At 42.3% G+C, this 18262-nt stretch overlaps 1 protein-coding gene across 7 annotated transcripts; it reads right to left on the bottom strand.

Moving 5' to 3' along the window:
- Positions 1–278: 278 nt before the first annotated feature.
- Positions 279–17992, bottom strand: hic1 (hypermethylated in cancer 1). Of its 7 annotated transcripts, none has more exons than XM_029119596.2 (3): positions 17760–17992; positions 12409–12455; positions 279–9190 (listed from the first exon to the last, which is right to left on the bottom strand). In XM_029119596.2, the coding sequence occupies exons 1-3, from the start codon at positions 17768–17770 to the stop codon at positions 6951–6953; spliced, it is 2298 nt and encodes a 765-aa protein (XP_028975429.1). In that variant the 5' UTR covers positions 17771–17992; the 3' UTR covers positions 279–6950. The 7 variants fall into 7 exon arrangements, with proteins under 7 accessions (XP_028975429.1, XP_028975428.1, XP_028975431.1 ...); XM_029119595.2 differs by lacking the exon at positions 17760–17992 and adding an exon at positions 15545–15766 and having other exon boundaries at positions 279–9206; XM_029119598.2 differs by lacking the exon at positions 17760–17992 and adding an exon at positions 15545–15766.
- Between the last annotated feature and the right edge of the window lie 270 nt (positions 17993–18262).

Below are 18262 nucleotides of genomic sequence, written 5' to 3'. Positions count from 1 at the left end.
CACCAATGACATTAAATGAAATCTCACTAAAGTATTTTGTGCACTGGTGTTGATGATAGTAATGTATGTTTTTGTATCTGTAACTTGGAATATTAAATATCTACCTCGCTCATCTCAGGTATTTGATGGAAGCCAAATCAGACTGCATGAGCTGCCACTGTTTGGCTCAATGTGATGAATCTCTTTCACAAAACAGCACATTCTTTCACTTGACACAGACATATAAGTCAGAATGAGGACAATATCCCTTCGTGAGGAAAAACTGACAAGACAGATGCTTTGTGAAACCATTATGCAATTACTTTTTATTGCCAAGTTCATTTTGAGTATAGAAACAAACAAAAACATGACATTTTCACAATGGCTTTTAAAACAAATAAAAGCCTCATCAAACATGATTCATTAAAACATTTGAATTAAAGAAAATAATTATAACCCACAATTCAAATTTACAACAAAAAAGACAAAGAAATCCTATAAAACATTTTGACATGCAATAAATACATTCATTTCACTAAAGCGAGATAAGAACAATGTCGAAGATGTAAAGTAGAAAAATACTGTTTGGTTTCTTGTGTATTGCTTTGTATTCAAACCTCTTATTTTATAGAAAGCGCTTTAATATTGTACTGGAATACTGGTTTGTTGTTGGTTTGGTAAAAAGTTCAATTTTCTTCCTGGCAAGTTGAGAACATAAGTTCTGAATCAGTGAGGTTTTAAGATTTTAAGATTAGCGCGTCTGTCTTTATCTTCCTCTCCCCATTATCCACACTGACCCTGCAGTAATTCGGGTTAAGTGGCTTGCTCAAGGGCAGATTGACAGATCACCTTGTTGGCAGGCTGATTCGAACCAGCAGCCTTTCTGTTTCTGGCCCAATGCTCCGCTCCAACCGCTTGCAGCCCGAGCATGCATGCGCTTGTGTGTGTGCGTGAGTGTTTCATGCAAATGGATGTCTGTGTATGGGAGTGTATGTGGACCCTTGGGCTCTGTGACATTCTGGCAGGCTCTCAGTGTTTAGTTCTGGCCGTCAGTAACATTGCCTTAGCTTTAGTAATGACTTTTTCTACAAGAACCGACACTCCAAAAGAAGCAGGGTTAGCTTAATTAAATCTAACCTAATCTGGAACAGCGAGCCCGAACAGCGACAGGGCAATTTGCCATCCAGCTGTGTGTGTGTGTTCATTCGTGTGTGCGTGTGCATGCGTTTTGTGTCTGTGTGCTTGTGTGTGAGTACTCATGCATGACTATCGGACCCCAGATTAGATCGGAAACTGGGTACTGCTAATTTCAATTAAATTGTTTTTCCTCCCAGTTGTTTGTTGTTTCAGTCAATTCACTTAAGGAGAAGTACCATAAGTAAAGCCTTGAGAAATGTCAATATGATATTCTAAGGTTAACCGTCATCTGCTTGGTCTGTTGATCATGTCTGCAGTTTGACTGCGTCTCACTGCCTGATGGGCCAGAACAACAGAGTGAGTCGCTCCAAGCTAAACAGACAGCAGCCACTAGCCACAGCCACTCTCCTCTGCTAGTACAAAGACTGTCTGTCTCAGTCATATAGAGACTGGGTGATGATTTGTAGACTGGTTAGAACACACCAACACTGAGGGCAGTCAGACTGAGATGCCAAGATCAAACTCAGCATCAGCTCAGTGTCTGAAAAAGAATATTCCCCTATAATTCTTTTTTTCCAAATGAAGACAATATAAAATAACATCATCCAACTAAGTTGCTGTGCAAATAAATAAAAAAAGAAGTAATGGATTTGTAAAAAATGTTTTTTTTCCCTATATTGTGTACTTCAGCTATGACTCTGGTAAAACATCCTCCCTCAAACGTGTCCTTTTTTTCTACATTGTTCTTTATCTCTTTCCATCGCAGCACATTGCTGTTGAAGCTGTGGTCCGGCTCAATTGTGCAATTTCATCCACTCATGTTTACTTTACTGGCGTCTTCCTTAGCATATTTCCCCATTACGCAATTTCTTTCACATTTTATCCTACAATTCCTAATGATGATCTGTCTCTATTATCTTCCTTTGTAATATAATTCTTTGGGCTTGAAAAGCAAATACATAGTAAGGTCATCAAATGTTGTATTTGACCCATAATCCATCTATTCTAACACATGCCACGGAGTTCATTTAGGAACTTGATCGGTGCGTTAAGTAAAAGAAAGTAGTTGCTCGCATAAACATTTAGACAACTGTTTTCTTCAGCATGAGAAACAGCTGGAAGCATCTTGATCATGGGAGAGGGGAGGAGTAGAGGATGGGGAGAATGGGAGGCGCAGGGGAGCAGCTTGTGCCGAGTGTCATGAAGAGACCAGGAGACAGACGGGGAGGTGGAAGAGCAGGGCTTTTGAGGTAATGAGGCAGGAAAAAGCGGGAGTCTGGTGGTCGGATTGCGGAGACGGCGAGGAAGTAACGTGTGAGAGAAAAGGCGATTGAGGAGAGTTTTAGAAGGTCACAAGGGTAATAAAATCATAATTCAATGATTTCCCCAGAAAAGTGCAGTTTTGGAGAATAAATCGAAAGCAGCTGCTTGTAATAAAGACCCTTGAAAGTGTCAAGTGTCCCTCCCTTCTATTTCAGCCTAGTCCACTGTGGGAAACTTCAGGCCAACAACACAGATGGACAGGTGCATTGTGGTTACACCAAACATCACCTACAACAACACAACACTGGCAACACACCAACGTACTGCAGGTTCATTTAGTGGTGACTGACATATGGATAAGGCCTGGGATTACTAACCCCATAACTATATTTTTATACATCTCAAAAATGATATATCTGAAAAATATTTCTTACAAAAATCACAGGAGTAAAACTTAACATTATTTTGAAAACTGACAGGGGAAAATGGCATCAAGTCTGCACTGAATGCTATTATAATTATTGCTTGCTTTTTCTAAAAAGGCAGAGTCAGCCTTCCATGCTGGTATAAGGCACTTTGAATATCGCAATTAAAAAATAAATCATACAAATATTTCCCCTGCATCAAAACGGACAGAGCTTTATTTCTCTCTCGTCTTGTATTGACCACCAGCACTGAGAGCCCAGTGCTAACCTTCCCCTGGCACATGCTGTTCAGCAAACGTCAAATGTAATAGTGGTGATATGGAGGCTGCTCTTCTTTTTCCTAACCAGGTTTGCCAGGGAAAGCCCTCCTTTGAACTGGCCCCTCCAAAAAGCACATAAAGTGGGACGTTTTCTTTTGTAATAAACTCACAAAAGTACATTTCTCGAACAGCTTTCTGGAATTACAACACTGTACAATGCGAGTAACCAGTGGTTTACTCCCCAACAAGAAAAGGAAGGAAAGAACAAAAGAAGAAACAGAGAAACCAAGGCCTTTTACTTTTTCTGAATGGAGAGGATTAGAAGTAAGGCCGGGTCTTTCATATTCAGACAATGGGCTCATGTTCACCCTGCCGGGCTCCCCATGCTCCTCTCCCTCCCCATGCTCCTCTCCCTCCTCATGCTCCTCTCCCTCCCCATCTCCCTCTGTATCTGGCTGGGAGCAGAAACACAGAGCACATCCTGCTCAACGCTACAGACCAGCCAAAAGTTCACTTCCCTCTCCTTCACACCAGAACTATTCCCAGAGCATATATTAACAGCCCTTCATTTACTCAAATAGTATGTGGACACAAACAGACAACCCAACACACACACAAAGTTGGCTCCCCTATACCAAAGAGTCATCTCGGAACAGTAACGCTGGACATTATCTTGCTGTCTCTTCCTGTACTGATTTGGAGTGGCAGTGGAAACACATTTCTTCTTGTTTAAGCAGTGCGGGAAAAGGAAAACGGGAGATACAGTTTCAGTGAGAGTGAACTAATGAATGGAAGGGAGCTGGAGAGATTTACATTCCCACGATATATGTCCACTTAAAATGAGCCGTTGCCTATTTTCAATGAGACCTCACATGATTGTTGTCCAACCTCGTATGTATTGATATCCCCCTCTGCCCCAAATCACGTCATTCAAACTCGTCCACTTCATTACAACGGAACAGCTATGCCTAAATGACTTTTATGAGACCATTCTCGCTAAATGAACTGTGGAGTGAGGATTTTAGAGTTCTACGTAGGGTGATGGGAACCACTGGATCTCCTGCGGTCCAAGACAAGCTGGCTTAAAGTGTGTTTGTGTATAAATAGTGTACACACACAGTCTAAGTCTGAATATTATCCCCATCAGCTCCGAAAGCCCCCTCCACAGAACTGGGTCAAACCATTTGAGGCTACACTGTAGCTTTCATCCACTCACAGCCCAGCCAGTGTTTATATGTTTAGGGGAATATTGATAAATAAAACACGCTCCATATGCAACCAAACACGTCACTAAACATTAACGCTTTGGGTGGAGATGAAATACCTAACTCGGGCGGACTGCATATGTATATGTTTCTCTGGAACCGGGGGTAAATGTTTTGTTTCTGTATTGCGTTAACACTGACATTTGATTTACTTATTAACAAGTATATTCTGTTGAATTAAAGTTAAAAGAAATAAGATCACCGGCTTGACATAATAAGATAACGTCATTGGTCAGACCCATATAGAAGCCTCTTTGAGGACAGTCAAAAAAAGAAGGCAAAAAATGTACACAGAATATTAAGATGAAAGCAGAAAACATTAATATCACGTTATGAACAAAACTTTAAGAAAAGTAAAACATTTCAAAATTTGAAATAACCACAGGTTTAACAAAGGACTATTGTCCCCTCAAAAAAATAATTAAAATACAATATTATAACGTGTGTGTGTGTGTGTGTGTGTGTGTGTCTGTGCAGGTGTGTGTGTGCGCGTGTGTAAGTCTGTATTGTTTGGCTGCTGTGTAGCTGAAGCGTTGCGTCCCCATGCTGGGTTCAGTCCTGAGGTAAGCACCAGTTTCACTTTGCTTTGGTTCAAATATGTGAAAGTAAAACGACCCCTTGATATGCTCATAATGCTACACAATTAAGCCCTCACGTTAATGGCTGCACATTAATACAATCCTAACAACAGGGCTTACTGTCTCAGTCACCAAGCTAAGTTTAAGGCATCAAGATGAATTAAGTCTATCACAGTGCATTCATGGCTTTAGTCTTCACATTTACCTACTGAGGTTGGCATTGGCACTATAGTGGTCAACAAACTCCAATCGGATACAAGGTTTGACAAAGCAGAAAAACAAAAAGGCTGCATGCTTCTTTGGGATTAGAATGACATGATTCAAACAAAAGAACGAGTGTGCCTCCATCCCCCAACTCGTAAGTGCCGATTGTTTTTTTTTTAAAGGAACTGGTCAGCCAACTGATTTGGACACGAGCCCCTGTGCTATACTGTGGCCTGTTTGACAGCCTGTCAGCGGTGTGTGGGGGGGGGGGGGGGTCTGCAGGGCTCCGGTGTCTTGTTATAATGTGGATCAGAGGGGCTAGATGGCAGGCATGAAATGCGGCGTGGGGCTGACAGACAGTGTGAATTGTCAGGGAGAATGGGGGGATTTCACAGGGATTACTGGAGGACAGGGAGCTCAGCAGCTGGGTTCGCCCACGCCACTGGGCCAGACGACCACCGCACCACGTCCGCCGAGCCCAGTCCAGCGGCCCGGCACCTGCTCTCCAGTCCGCAACGTTGTCGCATTAGCGGCCCCTGAGCCCCTGTATGTTCGTGCGCGCGCGTGTGCGTGCGTGCGTGCATCTGTGTGTGTGTTCGAGAAGTGAGGAGGGCTGGTGCAGAAGCAGCGGAGACTTCACGGGGGCTTCGGAAAGGCTTAACGGGGTGTCGTCCGCGACAGGGGGACAACTGTCCGTCATGACGAATCGCCGTGTCGGCGGAAATCGCCACTATTGATGGTGACTGATTGATGGTAATTGGCTGTAGCCTTTCAGCCCCGGCTTGGATGGCCTCTCTGTGCTCTCCTCTGGTGAGCTGTACAGCTGCGCCCACCATTGTAAATATTACACAATGTCACAGGCAACACCCGCGCTGGTCCACCCTTTACACCACTGGATGGATTTAAAGCCACAGAGAAGGATTAGCGTCTCATTCGTTGGGTATGCACCATGATGCGTCCCAGTTGTGAGATCACAGGGTTGTGCTGCTCGCTACTTTTCAATAACAAATCTGAAGGCACCGGGATGCAATTCGAAACTGACAAAAAGTGAAGCGAGGTTATGGGTTCAAAGGGTGAGGGCACTAGGTTTAAGAGTCGTTAAGCTGCTCTTACTGTCATTAGAATGTGCTTCTTGGTACAAAACATGATCAGGTATTATGAAACAATAGTGGAAAACAAAGCCTAGCTTACTTTACCTAAACTTTGTGCCTTTTCGTCAGTCCTCCCCTCGTGACTACAACAGCTGGAGCATGGAGTACAGCTGGGCAAGGAGAAAATCCAGCACCCCAAAAAACGTAATTAAGAAAAAGTGTATAAATCACTTGCAAATCCCAAAGCTTTTTCCTTTGTCCAAAGTTCTTTTCAGTCCTGTAAGAAGCCCTGAATCTTGTCCATGTGTGCTTTTTTCCCTTTATATACAAGTACAATGCTTAGTACACAGGTTTAGGGTCAGATTGCAAAACTTTCTTGCAACAGTTTCTTTGGTTTTTCATTATGTACACAACATGTTTTTGGTTTCAATTAGTTTTGGGTTTTAGTCTGGTGGTTTCATAACAGAGTTGCATCTACATAAATACTGTCATTTTTGGACTGGTTATTCCTTGGTGAAAATATAATATAAATAGCCCAGTTCCCCTTCTAGGAAGGCTTTTGAAAATGCATATAATGCAAACGTTGCAAGGTAAAGCACTTATCAGATTCTACACAGTTTGTGTTCATCTTTAGACCCAGGTATTGGCCAGAGTCTGAGGCGCAGATACTGATGTAAGGTGTTGAGGTGAACGTCCTTAGAGCGCTGTCCGTTGTGGGCCCGTGCTAAGAGTGACCGGTCTATGGGTCTTAGCTGGGGGAGTAGCGGTCAATGGTACGGGAGTGGGAGTCCGAAAGGGACCCTGGTGGAGGATGGAGGGCCTGGACCCCCAGGACATCCATCTTGTCATGGTGGGTGAGTCCCAGGTGTTCCGCTGCCAGTTTGGACAGCGGGTACAGACTCTCCATGGCCTTGGCATGCTCTGCCAGCAGCTCGGAGGCCTTCTCCTGCTTCAGCCCTAGGTGCTCCGCGGCGTATTTACTCAGCGGGTAGATCCCCTCTGCAAAGTCCAGCTTCAGCTTGCCGTCGGCCGTGAGGCCCCCTCCGCCGCCGCCACTGCTGTGCATCTTCATGTGACTGATGAGGTTGCGCTGCTGGGCAAACTTCCCGCCGCAAACTTGGCACTCGTAGGGCTTCTCGCCAGAGTGGATGCGCATGTGCTCGGTGAGGCGGTACTGGCGGGTGAAGCGCATGCCGCAGTGGTCGCAGGCGAAAGGCTTGAGGCCCAGGTGGCTGCGCATGTGACGGGTCATGGTGCCGCGCTGGGTGAACTTCTTGCCGCAGATGCTGCAGGGGTAGGGCCGGGTCAGCCAGTGGGTCTTCTCATGTTGCCGCAGGGTGGCCGGGTCCTTGTAGGACTTCTCACAGGAGGAGCAGCGGTAGGGCCTGATGATCTCCCCCAGGCCCCCAGAGCCCAGGCTCTGGCTGGACTTCCCCTCCAGGTAGGACAGGCTGCTCAGGCTGCCGTTGCTGTTCAGGCTGCCGTTACCGTTGGCAGCTCCGCTGTTGGTTTTGGGGTTGCCGATGCCCATCTCTCCTCCGGAGTTGCTGTATTGCTCCTCCTCGGTGTGGCTTTCCACGTGGGCATTGAGCTGATCAGAGCTTGGGAAACCCTTGTCGCAGGGGATGCACATGTACAAGTTGTCCCCGAAGCTCTCCGGCTCGTAGGGAATGTTGAACCTCCCCATGGCCCCCGGGGGCGACGGGCGGCCCTCGCTGCTACCGGTCTCCTCACTGCCCGAGCCGCTCTTGTCGTCCTCCCCGTCGCAGCCCACCTCACGGTAGCGGTCCTCGACCTCATCCCCCGCCTTGTGATGGTGATTGTGATGTTGGTTGTCTTGGTCTCCGCTTCCACCCCTTTCCTCCTCGTCCTCATCCTCGTCTTCATCCTCGGCTGTGTAGGACAGGGGCTCAGGTTTCACCCAGCGGTAGATGTTGCCCACCTCTCTTCCGGGTTCTCCTGCTTCCGTGGGGGTTTCGGGGCTGGGGGGGCAGGGGTAGTGGTCTGGGCCCTGGGAGCTGGATCTGTGGAGGTGGGGCAGGTGTGGGCCTAGAGGCTGGTTGAGGTGGGGGTAGGGGTGAGGAGGGAGAGACCCTGCCTGATCAGCCACCTCCATCTTCTCCGACGGGTAGGCCCCGCCATTGGCCCCCATCATGGGGCTGGCACGGCTGCTCATCTCCCGCTCCCGCTCCTCATCGGTGTGGGGCAGGGCGTGGACCAGGTGAGGGTGGGAGGGCGTGTGCTGGGACTGGGAGTTGGGGCTCTTCTTGGAAAGGTCCAGACCGAAGATAGGGGAGCAGTTCCTGTCAGAGTGGGCTGAGTGCAGGCTGGGCTGAGCCTGCAGGGCTGGCTGTGAGGAGGGGAACACCTGGGGAACCTGGGAGGAGACAGGGGCATACAGCTCCCCTACATGTGTGGCCAGAGGGTGGGGAGGAAGCTCCTCTAGTGGTGGGGCACGGGGAGTGTGGGTGTTCACAACTCCCCTTTGGAAGCAGGACTGAATAACAGGCGTGGACACTCGATACCTGCCCAGACTATTGGGACCCATCTTCCCATATGGCAGAAAAGCAGGTGGGCGGAGAGGGTACTTCCCATTTCTCTTCAGCTTTTTCTTACAAAGTGCCACTAAGTCCAGCAGCTGCAGATAGCTAGCCGCAGCCAGCACAGCCCCCAAGTTGGGCTCTGTAGGGGAGCTGGGCTCTCCCTCAGTCAGACGGCCCGTGTAGATGTAGTCAAGAATGACCCGGAACACGCCGGGACTCACCATCTCGTGGTCTAGGTTGATTAGGTTGTCATGGACTACCAGGGACTTCAGGTAGAGGCTGCTGGCGGCCAGAATGTTCTTGTGGGCTCGGAACAATGCGTTCTGCACCACGATGATGACATCACACAGGAAGCCCTTGGTGCGCTGGGTGTTGAGCTGCAGGAGGAGGTGCCTAGCATGACTTGGGACTTCCATGGCATCCAGCATCGTCGTCAGACCGCCACCTAAAACAGCAGATATCTGTAAACGTCATGCAGTGCCAGTGCTATAGGTACACAAAATTAAATCAGTCAGTCAATATACAATTTAAATGTTTCCAAAATATTTGATGTAGGGCATCATTTTTCTTCATTTTTCAATGTTGTCATTTACATTTGCATAATTTATCACATGCTGATCTAAAGAGATATTTACAGCAACAGACATTCCGATCAAATTTTTTTATGAATAGAATGTTTCTGCCTAGTTGAAAAAAAGAAAGAAAAAAGACAAAAATCGATCACAAATAGACCTCTATTAGTTGATCCATTGTCAGTAATTTTATTATGATTTAATTTAGATTAATCCTTTTGATTCTGTGTAAGAGCAAGTTAACAAACAGGGTTCAGATTTACAGTACAGACAGCTAACATAGTTGATACTCTATAAAAGTCAACTATTAGTTAACATTTTCCAATGATCAGAATCTCAATTCAACACATCCAACTGAAATGCAGAGAAAAAGAGACAACGGGGGAGAGAGAGAGAGAGAGAGAGAGAGAGAGAGAGAGAGAAAAAACTGAGATATGGATATGCTTTCTTGTTGCCGGCTTCCTTATAAAATATTCCAGAGGTGGTGTGTGCAGAGTTTTAAACAAAGCGAGAGCTTTGAATGTTTTGCAAGTATGATGAACAGCAGGTATAAACCTGAGGAGGGAGAAGACAAGTCCAAAAAAAGATGTCTTTGAGCTCCCATTCCGCCCAGTCATATAAGGAACTCTGAGCACACAGGATGTAAATCAAGACAAAATGAGAAGCTTCAATTATTTAACTTGAAATGAACTCTGAGATTCTAATGTACACACACATGCTTCTCACATACCAACACACACAAATACACATGCACACGTACACACACACACACACACAATCACTCAAACACTCACAAAGTTGTGTATTGTTGTACTAAGGCTTCAAGTAAACATTATTAACTGTACAAATTTAGCAGGATGTATTGTTCAAACACTGATGTCTAAGGATACTTTACTGATGAGATGAAACGGTTTGAAACTGTCCCTACAGGCTTGGTTTTGCTGATGGGAAAGAAGCAACTAAATAAATATGTCAGATCATGGTCTTCCTGACATAAGTTCATCCTCTTACTGTTTATTTAATTGACTATAAGCCGGCAGTCAGAGGGACAAGGAAGCATAAGATTGCAAGTGGACATTTGACTACCTACGAGCCCTCCTTAAGACACTCTCCTACCCTTATTGAACCTACGCCGTACAAGGGAAGGCAGACAGCAATGCCACGTTACACATATAAAATAGGTTAGAACTGTGTTGTCTATCAACGATAGGCATTTTTCTGTGACCTCACCGTAACTTAAAAAAATCACATATTTATACAATACATTCTGTTTTCTCACACATTTAAACCATCAATCCATCATAAAGCACAAACATAACATTATGTTAAAACACAGGGGACATTAATATATTAATTCACAGCTAACCACTGCCATAACTGATTTGCTAAAAAAAAACATTAAAAAGGTACAAATGCCCATATAAAACTATTAAGTTGCGTTTAATAGACTAAAGGGATACATTTATATTTTAATATTCTTTAAATATCAAGGGATCCCTCTATAGAAAAACTGTTAATGTGGTTCTTGTTTAGAATTGTATACTCTGGCTGTCTCATAAGCTTCCATTTCTATCCTTTTAATACCCACCTTAACACCTCCCTATTAAGGAGTTTGCGGTGTAGTTGTTGATATATGTTTAGAATTGCCCAAAAGGATCTTAGCCATTTAAAACATGGTCTCGTTTCGGAGCAATAAAACCCATAACTTAACGATTAACAGATTTTCACTGCTATTCTCAAAAACGTTGCTGTCTTTCATTTCTCAGGGGTCATATTTTACAAGAAATTCCATGATGCGTATATGTTCAGAAGGTAAACATCGCTAGCTGGTTTAGGTCTATATCTGAGCAGTACGCAGCAAATCATTGGTGCGCTTTATTCAGGAGATATTAGCACATGAGACTGAGACAGGCGGGATGTTTCCCCATTTGAATAGGAAGTGCTTTCTGTCACTTTTCTAGAATAAGGAATGTGAACTTGGGATGTTTACATAAAACCAATGTCTGCAGTAAAACAATTTACATACAAGCAATGTATGCAGTAAAGGAGAACATGTAGCTGTTATAACATTAAAGTGTAAACTATATAACTTCTTAAACGATTTTACTGTCATATGTATGCTATATGGGCACAACGTAAACCGCAGCAAGATGTTGGCACACCACGCAATAAGGCCAACGCTATACTACGCTTAGTTCGTTTCCGTTTTTTGATTGTTAACATACTCAGATATTGAGGCACGCGTACAAACACACACAATCCATGGCCTAATCTGCCAATTTAAAAAAATCCTGCATGTGACAGCGCAAAGAACTCCATATAAATCCGTTTATTTTGCAGGTGCATGGATGTGAACGCGCGTGTAGCCAGTAAAGGCAGGACTGGTATTTAAGGTTGAACTGCAAAAATGTAACGCAGAAATGGAGCATATTCAAATGCGCTCTGCCAACAAATGTTAATGTAATGATTTTGCATGATAATCGAATAAGAACAGATTTTTATAACATTAACATATAACGCTTTTCCACTCAGTGTACTGTGAAAGATATGGACGTACCGATGAAAATAAATCATATTAAAAACATTTGTCTAAGCATCATTAATTTACAATCAATTCATATTTTGTATTAAATACTGCTTTCTACAGAGGGAGGTAAAATATATGAGATAATCATATTTGTGCAAGCTTAAGTACAATATCATTCATCTGTACAAACTAGCCTATACAAAAAAGACTAGGCTTATTTATTTATCAGTGCATTTATTATTTTCAATTAATAACAGGTTTTTGTGAGTAATGCTAAACATATAGACTACAATCACAATGGGGGATATTTTGGAACAAGATCCACCTTCAGTTGTTAGTCAGTGTTGATGATATCTTATAATTGCATAGATCCTTATTTCCATTGTGTTTCCGGGTTAATGTCCCGCTGACTTCTTGTCTAATCAATTACTGTGTATGTGTTTGTGTGTGTGTGTGTGTGTGTGTGTGTGTGTGTGTGTGTGTGTGTGTGTGTGTGTGTGTGTGTGTGTGTGTGTGCAATTATTTAATTCAAAAATACATTTGTTTAAATGTTTTTTTTTTTACCTGAGCCCCCTTTGGTCCTTGGAGTGCTAAGCCTGATCGTGTGGGCGCTAGAAAAGAAATATGAAGTTACCTAGTTGATAGGATAGTCTAGAGCTAACAGCCTTATTCGGATGAACAGTCGTTTTGGAATTTTACAATAATATGGCTCACACGCTCCGCCCCTTGGATGGATCAGGAAATGAAATAGCCACTCGTCTTTCCCATACACAATTAGACAATAGACATCGCTGGTTATCGTGCTTCCAAACTTGAATAGGTACTCTCAGCAACCGTGTTGAATAATTTATATATATATATATATATATATATATATATATGAGAAAGGAGTACTCAAATATGTTTTTTACCTATTCAAGGTTTGGAAGCAATATAACCTGCCAAGGTGTGTAATGTATATGGTGAGAGTGAATGGACGTTAACTTGAACACTAATCTCAGAAAGAGGGGGTGGAGCGTGTGAACCTTTCAAGATAAATTTTGTGACATCACAAAGTAGCCCAAAAAATCCATCCAACCTGAAATCAGGCATTTTTCCAAACAGCACATACTCATAAAGGGCACTTTCTTATTTTTAACAATGCCAGTGTTATTTGCACCTCATAGTGTGAAAACGTAATTGATTTTTTTTTTTTTTTTTTTGACTGCACTCGGCCTTTTAGGAAAACCACACACACGTCCTTTCTATGCTTTTTGCATGTCTGGTTTTGCAGGGAAACATGCAGCTGTTTACCAGGTTTGTGCAGAAATGTCCGAATTTGGTGTAAATGTCATAGAAACATACAGTGTTTGTTTTTTATTTAAAATTGTGTATTTAAGACAGGTGATAATAAATTAAAATTTCTAAGATTAAAAAAATAAATATTTTAAAAGCATTAATCCAACAAAATTATATCTATTAAATAAATTGATTTGGAAGTTCTGAGTTTTAACTGACTTTCTATAAAAAGCTAAACAAATATTTGCTTAGAGCTTGTAAAATACCATTATTGCTTTTGTCACTTGGTTTAGGGGCATAACAACACACAATCAAACCGCCAAGAAAGTACGCCAAACGTGCAGACTGCAGGCCCTACTATACATAGCCTATCCGATCTGACTGCTGAGCTCTATTTAAGTTCCTTACGTTGCTGGATATTTTTGTGAATGGGATACATAAACGCAGTAGAGCATGAAACCTTATTTAATGAAAACCACACTTGAGGCTTTGGAAGTAGCCTAGGGGTGGGTGTCCTGCGCTTAGACTATGCAGTGCAGAGAGATGGCTCGAATTATAGGCCTACAACGTTGTTTGCTTTTAGAGAAGACCAGAGGCGTTTGCAAAACACGTTTGGCTTCCTCTGTAGTCAGAAGGTTAGAGACGACTAACGTGAGTTTAGAGCTCCAGACACAGTAAAAAAAGGCACATTATCAACGTTACTTCCCCTTGGTTAATGTTATGCATAGCTGAGTGGGAGACTTCCGTGAAGTTTACTTAAAGTACAACACCGGAGCTGCGTGTCCAGCCGACAGACCCCCATATTCCATTCATAAATCCCGTCACAAAAAGATAGCAGTTATATTAACAAAATGACCACTGATTACTCGTATTGTTATCGTCTGCAGAAAAAAAAACCCTCAAACAATCACCCAGGCATAGGCTTTTTTGTTTTAAAATATTGCCTTGCTGTAAATTTGGCTCAAAACCTATCTTAGTAAATAGAAGGCCATACAACTGCTTTAAAATCTTGTATAGCAGCTGTTTTATATAATTACAGATTTTACCGTAGATATGCTACTAAGCTACAAGCAAAGAACGTGAGCCTCAAACAGATAAGACATAACCTACATATTTATCTTCTAAAATAAATGATTCTACTCTGGAGTCATGTACACTTGTTAAGACAAATTAAATAAATATTCTTATTAAACGCTCCCAACAAGACCTACAACATGTCAAATAAATGTTGATCTATTTTGAAAATGTCTCTGAGAAATAATTGGTTATTCAGCCCTATAGCCAACGTGTATTTTTTATTCAGCCCTATAGCCAACTAATGCTAATTGTATAATTCCACAACAAAACTATTTTAACATAATAAGCTATACATGATTTTAGACTTCCTGAATCCTAGACTTTTAATCCCAACTCTAAGACTAATCGTGTCCCTCACAGGTGACATATCACGAGACACCAACGCACAAGAAACTACCACTGTCTTCTATAGAAACTATCCCTGCCTTCTATTGAAACTATCCCTGTCTTCTATAGAAACTACCCCTGCCTTCTATAGCTCATTGTCCATTATTTCGGAAATCCTATTATAAGTAATCTCCCCAAAAGTAAAGATACATTCACTCAGCCCTTCATGAATTAACTGCAGATATTGATATAGTTACAGACACATAGGCCTGATATGCGCTACAGGCCCATTCTGTTATCAATATTTATGTCCTTATAAAAATTATGATATAATAATATAATACATGTTTAACTCATGGACTCTTCAGATCCACATTGCTTAAAGGTTTATATAAGTACAGAGGATTTGAGAGAACAAACGATAGCGGTCATCTTTCTAAAAGGAAATCCACTCCACGTGAAGCGCCCTTAAAACCTTAATTATTCCAAAGCGAGTTTAATTGAGCTGCCTAGTGGTGGGGGTCAACGCAGCACGGAGACCCACCGCACCACCACACTGAGAAGATGAGGCATCATGAGGAACACATACACTATAAACAATGCTATTAACTAGACCACTGGATAGCCTAACGAAATAACCATCTGATGACAAAAGTTGAAATTAAGTTACTTCATAGCAAATTATTCAATTGAACTCTTACTGTAGTCCAGTGAGTCATTTAACATGATAATGTGATGTAGTGTTCTGGTAAACGCTTGAATATGGTGTGCTGATAAGCAACAACTTCCTTTTACAAAAGAAAACCTACAATTAGTCCCTTTTAAAAGTTCGGAAAAGACGTTCATCATTTTAAAAGTTTGCTTACAAAATACACACATTTTTGAAATGCAAGATAAAAACGATATGTGCAACAAAATAGCTAAAAAGTTCAGTATTATCTTGCCCATATCTAATCTCAGTGACCTTTTTTGTTAAATAGCTGTACTGGAATTTACAAAGCGGTTATTGAAACGTTACCTGGATGCCCGATCTCTTCTGCCATCCGATCTAAGTCTCCCTTAATGATCATCTCAACAGTCTTTTGGAGTCATTTTTGACGTTTCAACTTTGAACTGCCAGCCTCCAAAAACCATGCCAGTTTTCCAAGTCCAACTGCCAACTCTTGTTATTAATTGCTATGAATTTCTTGTTACTCTTTTCTTCCTCCCACCCTCTCTCTCTCTACCCCACCTCTCTCTCTCTCGCTTTCTCTCTGCCCCCTCCCCTCACCCCTCTTTCTCACCCCTCCTAAAAAAAAAATACGTGCTTAACCCAGCATCAGTTTCCTCCTATTTTTTATTTTTGTAATTTCCTCGGCTATTTTTGTGTCGCGGCAATAACGAGCACGGAGATGATAATGGAGCCTCTATGCACCGTAAGTGTTTTAGCGCCCCGTGCGATGTCAGTCTATAATAAAACTAAAAGGTAAAATCGAGGGCAGGAACTTCAAGTGACCCCAACTTGAACTTCAGAACACATCACCGCTTCGTCTTAAAGAGACAGGCCTATTGTATATCACAGCCCACGAAGTGCCGCGCTGAATTTGTCTTCCAAGTTTGGAGAAGAAAATGCCAACTCGACTTTGGGGCAATTCACAACGGCGATTGTCATAATGCTATTTGACACAAACGGATCTATTACACGTATATATCCACTTACTGTTAATGGTTATTTAACCCAAACCTAATGATGATAAGACTAATATTATGATAGGCCTATAATAATGGGCTACCCTTGCAAATACGATTGAAACATTAGAAACCGCAGGAAAAGGTTGGTATCTATAGTTTCCTGTGGTATTTTGGAGGATGCAGTAAATGCTGAAAAACTGCAATGTAACTTCAGTCTTTCATTGCATACTGCAGCGTGGTACGCTCTTCTTTCCGTCTACGCTACACCAGTCATCATTAATAGACAGTTGATTATGATGCTGATATGAGAGTATACAGTCCAACCCTAACTGTCTAAGATTCACTTCATCGTTGTAGATTTTGATGTCCTCTGCCTGTACCTACCCTAATGACAAGGTAATGGCCTACTTCCTTGTTATTAGGTGAAGACATGCAAACAAAAGCTTACAGTATACTGTTAATGCAGGGCCATATCCGGCAGGACACTACTGACAGCGGGCGGGGAGGGGCAGATGTCTGTCCCTTGATATTTTTATCATCCACCCAGTATAAACTAAATGCGATTCTGCAATCACACACTATTTAGTGCCTTGTGTATGGACATGGGCATACTTTGTGTCCCTTGTGTGTAGTCAACTGCAATACTTCGTTTTCTTGCCTAAAACGCAGGCCAAGTAAGAAGCCATAGGCCTTAATTACTTCAATTAAACAAAATGAATTAATTAGTTGAAGGCTTTCACATACATGTTCATGTATTTTATGCAAATGTAATTACACTATGCATTCACCTTTACTGAGTGGTTTAAGGCATTTTTTGCACGTCTGTTTTGTTTGTTTGTTTTGCGTTCAGGCCTATAGGGTTTAAATTGTTAAACACACAGTGGTTGTACACTGTTTCTGATAGTGAAATGAATAGTCTATGTATGTTAATATGTTCTTTTTCAATTCAAGGTCAAGGGCTAAGTTGCAATATAATGGTGGGTGTGAGACCCTAAAAATATATTTAAAAAATATTTACACCAATCGTTTGGATGGTTTTCAAATTATTATTATTTCTTTTCCAGAAATGTCTTATGTCTTTCAACTTTCAACTTTTGTTTCTCAATTTAAAACTTCCCTGTGTAGTCACCGAGTGGGCCATGCCCATATCAAAAATATATTAATAAGTTAACAAAATCGTTTTTAATTAGTAAGGCATCACGCATGTTTCCTCTTTCAAATCCATGGCTTTAAATATGATAATGCAAAGTATCGAGTTGTCTTTTTAGAGTATAACTTACAAGTATATATTCTTTACATTTTCCCTACCTCATGACAATTAATTTAAAGGTTTTAAAATGCGATAACACGCTAGCCCTGGATGATTAAGTTTAGTCTATACATCCCAGCTGTCAAACACAACTGTTAAAAAAGTTAATAGACGAACATACTAGAAGAGCTCGTATATTGCCTTCACTGCTGAATGCACCTGAAGTCACGATAAGTATCCGGACGCGATGTCAGTACTCATGAAGCTATCTGAGGGGATCGCTCTCTCTTTCTCCCATCTGTCATCTACCCACCTCGGACTCATGTCTGATGTCGTGGCCGTTTGTGCGTTCTCCTCGGGATTCCCCCCTTAAGACTTCCACGTTCACTCGTCCAAAATTCCGTGCTATCACCAACCTCTTCCGTGTTTTCTCTTATTCTATATCACTGGTCCAGCTCTCTCGCTTCCCCGCACACGCTTTTATTTCTCACGTGCTAAGCTACAATAGCAGACACCTCTCAAGATTGGGTAGGGGTCCGATCGGACCAGGACTCACAGCCGAGTGGATGCGCACACAGCGACACCCAATGGTTTGCAGTCAATGTAATGTGCGCAGTAGCAGTGGGCTCTAGTTTGGTAGAACTGTAAATAGAACTGTAAATATCCTATTATAGCATACTGATATGTTGTTTCTAGTTATAGTGTCGTTATGCATCAAGCCAGTACATGTAAGGTTTGCACATTAAACTATGCACCCTAAGGTAATCACAAAAAATCATAGATGCCACTATTTGTACCAAAACTGGAAACTGTGAC

Source organism: Esox lucius, chromosome 1 (assembly GCF_011004845.1).
Source record: "Esox lucius isolate fEsoLuc1 chromosome 1, fEsoLuc1.pri, whole genome shotgun sequence".
NCBI lineage: Eukaryota > Metazoa > Chordata > Actinopteri > Esociformes > Esocidae > Esox > Esox lucius.
This window is presented reverse-complemented; position numbering and strand designations above follow the sequence as displayed.

Excerpts from the sequence above, each read along its gene's own strand:
- hic1 (XM_029119595.2), bottom strand. The coding sequence starts at position 15,596 with ATGATCATTAAGGGAGACTTAGATCGGATGGCAGAAGAGATCGGGCAT. Across the intron at positions 12,456-15,544 it reads AGAAGAGATCGGGCATCCAG|CGCCCACACGATCAGGCTTA; the intron begins GTAACGTTTCAA and ends TTTCTTTTCTAG. Across the intron at positions 9,207-12,408 it reads AAGGACCAAAGGGGGCTCAG|ATATCTGCTGTTTTAGGTGG; the intron begins GTAAAAAAAAAA and ends TGACGTTTACAG.